General features: G+C 31.8%; 2 protein-coding genes across 1 annotated transcript in view; one reads left to right on the forward strand and one right to left on the reverse strand.

Moving 5' to 3' along the window:
* LOC111622686 (15-hydroxyprostaglandin dehydrogenase [NAD(+)]-like) overlaps positions 1-1,002 on the reverse strand; it is a 6,683-nt gene extending 5,681 nt beyond the window's left edge. The window contains exon 1 of the mRNA XM_023365111.1: positions 763-1,002. Coding sequence (XP_023220879.1) covers positions 763-855 — 93 coding nt within the window. The 5' untranslated portion in view covers positions 856-1,002. The remainder of the gene's footprint in view (positions 1-762) is intronic.
* The window catches only part of LOC111622687, a 200,844-nt gene that overhangs the window by 151,125 nt on the left and 40,835 nt on the right, over positions 1-8,884 (forward strand).

The following is an 8,884-nucleotide window of genomic DNA, read 5'->3' on the forward strand; positions in this document are numbered from 1 at the left end:
AATATAATAATAATAATAATAATAATAATAATAAACGCAGAGCCCAAACGGTTAGGAGTTGAAATTTGGTACACAGTTAGGGTACGTCACGAAAACGCACACTAAGAAGGGATTTTTCGAAATTCCTCCCCACGAGGGAGAGGGACAGGATTAAGGCTTAACACTTCCGTCAACGATGGAAGTGTCAACAATGAAATTGTTAAGAGAAAGCAACATGCAAAATATGCAGTTTTCGTTTTTTCGGGAAATCGAACATATTTTTATAACCATCTAAAAATTCTCTAATTAGTCTGGAAACAAGGGAACCCAATTCTTACATTTTGTGAGAACTGGTAAGGTTGACTGTAACGTAATAATCTTAATCTTAGTTATCGTACTTTTGCCCGAGCAACGCCGGGCCTACCTGCTAGTATTTTAATAAAACAATTGATTTGTTTGAATATATTCTTGAAAAATTTCGTTCTTTCTTTTATTATTTATATTTTATCTGTTTTTATGAATGATTTGTTTGTCTTCGTGGGGGGACATCTTTGCATAGTAGCAGGAATAATTTGCTCTATTTCGATTATAAGTAAATATTTTTATAAAATAAAGCAATATTTTGTAAATTTATTCTTCAATTGATTATTCAATTTTTTTTTTGTGCTAACTTTTCGAATTTCACTCATTATAGTTACATATTTAGTATCAAGGTCACGATCTTTGCCACATTACAAGAAACTTAATGAGTCTATACGTTTTAAAATATTTGAAAAATCTTACCTTACATTCTCTGCTTAACAATGCTTCACAAACAGCTCTTCCTATTCCTTGTGCACCACCAGTTACTAATGCTCTTCCAATTTTCACGTTCATCTCCTTTTAACTCCCGTATAAACTGTTACAAAGTCTAAAGAAACGTTGATATCTCGTAGATACTGTATAAAGATCAAACTTTTATCTGTCGATTGGTAAAAACACGAACGATGAAAATTATCTATTTTATGATAAAATTGTTGTCAAACAATGAATTATTTTAATAACCGGTCAAATTTATAGATATTGAGTTATTTGAGTGTCGCTATTTATTATCAACGATTTATTTCGAATTTCCTGTCTCGGAATAATAATTTTTATGACGTATTATTATTGGTTATTATTACATATCCAAATATCCCTATTGAATGATAGAAACTTCAAATTCATAAACATAAAAACAAGTAGAGAAAAATTCAGCATCGAGTTGCTTAACTTTCCCTGACACATTTAGTGGCGCCATCTGTAATCATATTTTATAAAAAATCTATTTATATTTTTAACTGTAACTAGATAGGTGATAACGAGAAACTCGAGACAACGTTTATCGATGTAATTAGCCCGGGCGCGCAGTTTAAGAAGTAATGTGTCACAAATAAAAGATTATAAGTGATTTATTGTTCGGTAAAGAAAAAATATGACGAAAAATACAGATTAAAAAAACAGTGTACTAAAGAAATTAAATTAAAGTAAAGTAAACAAATAAAGTAAACTAAATTAAAAAATAATAAATAAAAAAAATAATAAAATAAAATCAGTTGGCATTTAAACGGGAAAAGTCTTGAATAAATTGGAGCTCACGTTTGGATTCGTCTTAAGCGTTTNTACTAAAGAAATTAAATTAAAGTAAAGTAAACAAATAAAGTAAACTAAATTAAAAAATAATAAATAAAAAAAATAATAAAATAAAATCAGTTGGCATTTAAACGGGAAAAGTCTTGAATAAATTGGAGCTCACGTTTGGATTCGTCTTAAGCGTTTAAATTATGTATTAGTTTATTAGTTTGATTTTCGTTCTTTGATATTTGCCCAAAAAAGCGGCTGCCCCAATTAACCGGTGGCCTAATCTATATATATATAACCCATTCAACGGGTATCCGTTGTCTGTCCGGTAACAGTTTGATAACGGACACTAGAGGCGCCCCTATCGTGTGTCATATTTCAAACATTCAAATTAACAATTTTAATTCTTATTTAAATTAACAGTATAAATTTTTATTATTCATTTGCCCAATAAATTATTATTTGGTCAATATAACAATGTAAATAATTCAGTATATTTGTAATAGGAATTTATTATTTCAGGGGCTTATATCTCGCGAAGGATCGCGAGTAGGGGTATGGGGCCTTTGACTTTACTGTTCGCACAGGGGCTACAGTTTGTGGGGGTTGCCACCTCTTCATTCGGAGGGTAAATCTTACCATTGAGACCTTAACAGAGTTGTACAGCATATTGATAGGAAGAAAAGTCAAAGGAACCGTGCCTCATGGAAATTTGTAAATAACGCCCACTAGGGGGCGTCCCAGGCTACTAGTTAAACAGAATCGACTGTATTTTATTACAAAAATGAAATTAGATGGTCCATACCAGTTCCAGAAGCTTTCCGTTATTACAACTAGGCAATTAAAGAGCTAGGTATCATCTAGTAAGGATGAAGAACGTAATTCTGGTTTTTAGAACTCGGATAACTTTTCCGTAGTTCAACAGAAATTCACCAAACTCTGGAAAATATTAAGCAACTTTCTGGCTTTATGTTGCAAAAAACAGCACCCAAAAATGTCAAAATATTTTTTTAAATTCAGCGTCAAAGAAGCGACACTTTGATTTTTTGAATATATCTTTTCTCACAGTTAATTATATTTTACAAGATGTAATTTGTGCACATGCCAGAGATATACTGAGCATTTTTGCACCAAAATCATCAAAATCTAACGTGGAAGTTTTTTTAAAATTCGGACAAGAAAGTGTATACGTCACCCCAGTAACCTGGGTTCCCTAGGCAATAAAATGGCAAAAAAATTAGTTTTGAGAGTAGGAATGGGTTTTATAAAAACTTGTAAATTCTAATAACAAGGAAAATCGTCATTATGTCCGACCTCGCTCGAGATACGATACGCGACCCCCTTTATATTCCCACCCGAATGACCTATTACTACCAAAATTTAACAGCGTCAATCCCCCTAATACACAAACATCAAAATTTCAGAAATTTTCGACAAAAAGCACAGGAGTTATTTAACTTAAAATAGTTTGAATGAAAGTTTTATTTACATTTCTATGCAATTCTATTCAGTAACCAGTCGACCTCTGATTGGCTCTTTAAGACTTAAAATGAATAAATAAATGTAAAACATTGAATAATTTGAACTTAATTTTTTCTTAAATAATAAATTTAATATTTAAACATAATGTACAACACTATGCACTTTAATCTGCTTTCATATGTTAAAATGACTCTTTTTTTATATTTGAGTATGTCATTGTAAAACTTAACAACAGTTACATCTGTAAAATAATTATTATATTATATTTACTACCAGTTGGTCGCGAATTCGCTTTACAAACGAATTACCTTTATGGAGTTTTCCGGGTTTTTCGCGTGTCTGATTTATAAATAGGAGCCAGTTTCACTAAAAATCTTCCTGGGAGGAGCCACTGCTTGTTAGATCACTCATGTGCAGCGCCGTAACCTAGCCTTTTATGCGCCTGGTGCGAGCTTCTGTAACTACGCCCCAAAACTATGACCCAAAACTTGGTCCAGGTCATTTCTGCGCCCTGTGCATGGGCACTGCTGGCACCGCCGTAGTTACGGCACTGCCCGTGTGTTGTTTTTTATGTTATCTTCTCTCATACAACCCTACAATACATTTAACTTATTAATACACTCTATCAAGCAAATTACGCAGTAACCCATCATTGATGCTAATACAAAGTTAATAACCAAACACCTTTATCGTTGCCAAGAAAATTTAATTCAAACAAACGTTTTCGACCTATTCCATAGGCCATCGTCAGGTTTAAAATGGGCAATTGGAAGATTTCGTTTCACAAGATCGAATACAAATATTCAAATTTCAAAAAACTGACAACGGATTAAAAAGATAATATACTAGTAATGTATAAAAAATATAATAAAAACAAAGAATAAAATAAAAATAAACTCAGAAATACTACTAAATATAAGTATCAACTAATACAATAAAATTAAAGTGTAAATTATGAGTTTCCGGCAGATTTTTTAACAATATACTTCCAGGCAGATGGAAGGCCTTCCGCGTCCCTCACATTAATACAAGTCTCCTTTAATTTGCTTTTATAAATCTCTATTATCTCAGCGGTTTTCGCTAATGTTGGAGATCTCACTGGTTTGATAATGTCCGCATCATCCCATTTAACTACCGAACTTTGTGCCTGAGCCATCTGGGATAGTACCGTCGCGTTCGAACTTTTTTGATGTTATACTTGTGCTCCTTTAGCCTTACACTCAAATTCCTTGTTGTAATGCCGATATAATCTTTCTTAATCTCCAGCTGTGGGTTTTCGTTTGGTATCCTATACACACCTGCTTTTTCTTCCTTCCTAATGCTATCCTTGTCATTTCTTAAAATTTTATATAGGTTCGGGGCCCTTTTCAGAATTATTGCTGATCCTTTGCGGTCTGCAATTTCTTTCATAATGCCTTTGGCATATCTGTTATAAGTGAATTTTGTGATTTTACGTTGTGATTGCCCGTTTTAATCCTGACGATGGCCTATGGAATAGGTCGAAAACGTTTGTTTGAATTAAATTTTCTCGGCAACGATACAGGTGTTTGGTTATTAATTATTATTTTGCTGAGCACGTTATTTTTAATCTAATACAAAGAAATATTTGTTTCTTATAGAACAAAGTATTTTTTCATAAAATTCTGAGAACATATCTGTAACATATTCACATAACATTAAATGATTATATAGTTAATAACTGATATTAAAAAACGGAGGAAATTTCTACAATCTGCGACTTGATATACTGTAATAATTTTTAATATGCAAATGCTTTTGGGTTTACTTATTTTTGTTTTCAGCTGTTTTGTTCTTTGTAACTGTCTTTTAAATACTTTAATGAGGACTGTGGCAATAGTATCTTTGTAAATAAATAAGTTATACAGTAATTTAGTATTGTTCAAATATTGTTTGTCAAATCTATATATTAGTGTGCAAAATTGCCTCCTGAGCGTGACTACCAATAAAGTAGAGAATTGCGCGATTGCAACTTTTTTTACATTATCACTAATTTTGTATCAGCTTTTAACGCAAGATATTCTTAAATTCCAAATATAAATAACAAATAGAGTTAATATAGACACATATTTCAATCATCTTCGTTCATCTTGTCTTGGGTAGTTGGGCATGAGTTTCTATGCTATATCGCCCCGTGGTAAAGTGACGTAATTGTCATGTTATAGTAGTTTGTATGCGTTTATGATGGTCGATACGCGGGGAGTAATGCCTTCCAGGAAGTCTTTTAAGGATAACTGGTCCCTATTCAAGCATTACAGACGTGGAAAAAACCCGGAAAACACGTCCTGGCGAGGCGCGAACCCATGATCGAACTGCCAGTATTCGGAAACGGAACCACTTGGCCACTGGTGGGCCATCTTTGTTCATTTCATTATAAAGTTGATTTTGACTTAGATGCGCAAATTTCACTACTTTTCCTTATTAAAAAAAACTGCTTTTTATTTTTAATCTTTATTGATTGTGATTACATTGATAGATTATAAAACACGACTCTGTAAACACTTCTTTGTTTTATATGATAATTTAATAATATTAATACTTAATACACATTAAATCATTTATACTACACCTTAGAATCAGTTTTAACAAATAATATATTAGTAATTAAAAATTTATAATTATATTATACAGGATGTTCGGAAATTCCCGTTACAAACTTCTAGGACTTGTAGAGGGGAGTGAGTACATAATATTTTGTTTAGGAACCCATGTCCGGAAACGTACCGTTTCCGTTCTACGACGGTTTCAATTCAGATGTTAAACTCTTCCACTTCTGCTGGGGGAAAGAGAAAAGTCTCTGAGGAACCTGTTTGTAAATGATAAATGGATGTTTCGTTATGTTTCTTTTCGAATAGTTACCTAATAATTGCACTGCGTCACGGCTAATTCAAATTCCTCAAGCAAATTCCTTCGTGGGTTCCTAATCATAATATTATGTACTCACTCCCCTCTACAAGTCCTAGAAGTTTGTAACGGGAATTTCCGAACACCCTGCATAAAGTCTGTCTCAACTGTCATATTTAATTATAATTTTCCGTGTTAAATGCGTCATATCGACTAATTTCTTACACATCCACAAAATTTATAAAAGTAGTCATAAATATACTGAAATAAAAAAATATTAGAATTAATAAAGCATAAATTATATAATTTTTTCAATAATAAATAAAACATAATCTTTAATAAAAGAGTTAAAATAATAGTAGCACCCACAGGATTTTTGGGGAAAAATATTTACGATTAATATAAACCACAGGATTTTTGGGGAAAAATATTTACGATTAATATAAACCAATGTGCATTACCAATTGCTTCACTGAAATAATTTTCCTTAAATAAGTTTAATTAATATGAATTTATAGAATCCATAACAATCACATCTTGAAAACCTATTTATTTTTATTATTTGGTTTAATACCGTTTTAACTGGGTATTTTCATTGCTAAAGAGGTGGAATTTCTTTGATTTAATTTTACAGTATTGTCTATCGATAGTATTGATCATTTTTAATTTGTGGCCAAAAACTAAAAAGTTAATAGCATAGGTAATTTTTCTGGTGGTAAAGCTCGCAACCACCAAACAAAACATCACTGATACAAACTAAATATTTTCAAATTTATACCGGTAAGTATGTACTGTACATACATATATATATATATATATATATATCCTATTTTTCTTAGGAAAGGAACATGAATGGAAGAATTTTTGATTCACAAAATTTATCTAGACAGCATTACGTTTCTTGTTCGTTTAGTTCGCATCAAAATGATTTTGTATTTGATTTTAATCGTTTACGGCGTGACACGTGGGAGGTCATTTATGGATAACTGGTCCTTATTTAAATGTTAAACGTGAAGAAAACACGGGAAACTTTACGTGGCCAGCCCGTTGGCGATGCGCGAACCCACGACCAACTACCAGTATTCAGTAGTTTTATCCACTTAACTTCTGGTAGGCATTTTTTATTTGGTTCGTATTTAGTTTGATTTTAACTTGCAACACACTACCTGAAGATTGACTATTCCTGTAATATCAAATTTGACATTAAACTAGTCTGTCAATCTTCTTTGGGTCCAACCGACTTTTTTTTTCAGTAATTAAATTTTTCAGTAATTAAATTAAATTTTAATTAAAAACAAGCACATAATGTTGTTTACCCATCTTAGGGAAGAGAAGTTTTGAAGCAACACTTGATACAAATAAATCATTGCTAATTTGGTCATCTTAGAGTTGACAGACTTGCCAGTCATCTAATATCCCAGCGCATTTGTCTTCCTTCATATGTGGTACTGGCGCAAAGGGAGCAGCAAGCCATCAGATACTTGTTAAATACTGGCTAGATCCTGCTGAAGTATAAAAGCTTGGCATTTAGACCCATCATAAGAAGATAGGTCTAAATGCCAAGCTTTCTAGTTTTCATCTTCTATCGCTGAGAAATGTTTATTTAACGAAACACTTAGTATTTCGTTAAATAAACATTTCTCAGCGATAGAAGGTGTTTGGTGTTTCATTAAGTGTTTAAAAACGCTGAGTTTGATATTTACTTGGAATAAAAGCTACCTATCCTGATTTTTTCCTGTGGGTGTTCTTGGTTAGAACTTACATGTGTTATCTTGTAATGTAACCAATGTTTTCCCCAGTGTTTGTTCTTAGATTCAAAGCACATAATGTTGTTAATTTTTTCAAACATTTCAGTTACGTCACCGCTGCATGTTTTATTTATGTTATCAAATTCATATTTTACCTAAAAGAAAATTCTTTTTATTACAATATTTTTAATAATTAAACACGATAAAGACATCAAAATTGACTTATACATAAATCTAGAATATTGATTACAGAATGATAAAAATGGAAAGTAACCTGGCCTAACGTATCAGGATTTCTCCCTGATACGTTAGGTCCATTCGGCTCCCCATTGTGGACCTGGTTACGTTATGTATGATTGAAAAAATCAGATCTTAAAGGGCAAAAAACAAGAAAGAGAAATTTAAGTAATTTTAAGTAAACCGAATTTTAAGTAATTACAAATATACATTACTTCAGGATGTATATGTAAATTTATATATTAGTTTTAAGTTTAGTAATTCTAGAATTGATTATGAAGAATATGATTTAGAACAGTGTTTCTTAACCTCTAACGAATCGTCGCCCCCTTCAATAAAACCGTTACCTATTATCGCTCCCTTTACTTCAAAATTTCAATGCCGAGGACCAAGACTAACGCCAAATTCGTACTGCATTGAATAGACTAGTGACTATTATAATGTTATTTGTTTAATTATTGTACGATATAACGAATAAAATATCCAATTATTCTTAATATAATGTTTTACTCTATCGCCCAGAAAATTGTTTTTAGCCCCCAAAATATAAATTGTTACTAATCGCCCTCTCAACATGGAAAAACGCCCACATGGGGGCGATATCGCCCCCGTTGAGAAACACTGGTTTAAAATATTATAGAAACAGTTATGGAGAATAACTCACCCAACTGCTTTTATTCAAATATTGCTTCAACATTTCTAAACATATCACTTTCATCTATGTTATAAAATAATAAATGTAAAAATCTCAATAATCTTTTCAGAAATGAATTATTACAAATTTTATTAAATCTGCCTTTGCAAATAACTCTTACCGTAATATCTGCATCATATCCACATTTAGCATTATTTGTTTCAGGTTCTGTTACTTTTTCAAGAGCAATTTCTTCTTCTGGTATAGCTTCGTCACCTATACCTTCTTCGTCTTCAGCTTCATCTTCATCGGACATAGATCCAATACGATCATCATCATCATC

This window comes from Centruroides sculpturatus, unplaced genomic scaffold (assembly GCF_000671375.1).
Source record: "Centruroides sculpturatus isolate CEXI.00-Female unplaced genomic scaffold, Cexi_2.0 scaffold168, whole genome shotgun sequence".
In the NCBI taxonomy this organism is placed as follows: domain Eukaryota; kingdom Metazoa; phylum Arthropoda; class Arachnida; order Scorpiones; family Buthidae; genus Centruroides; species Centruroides sculpturatus.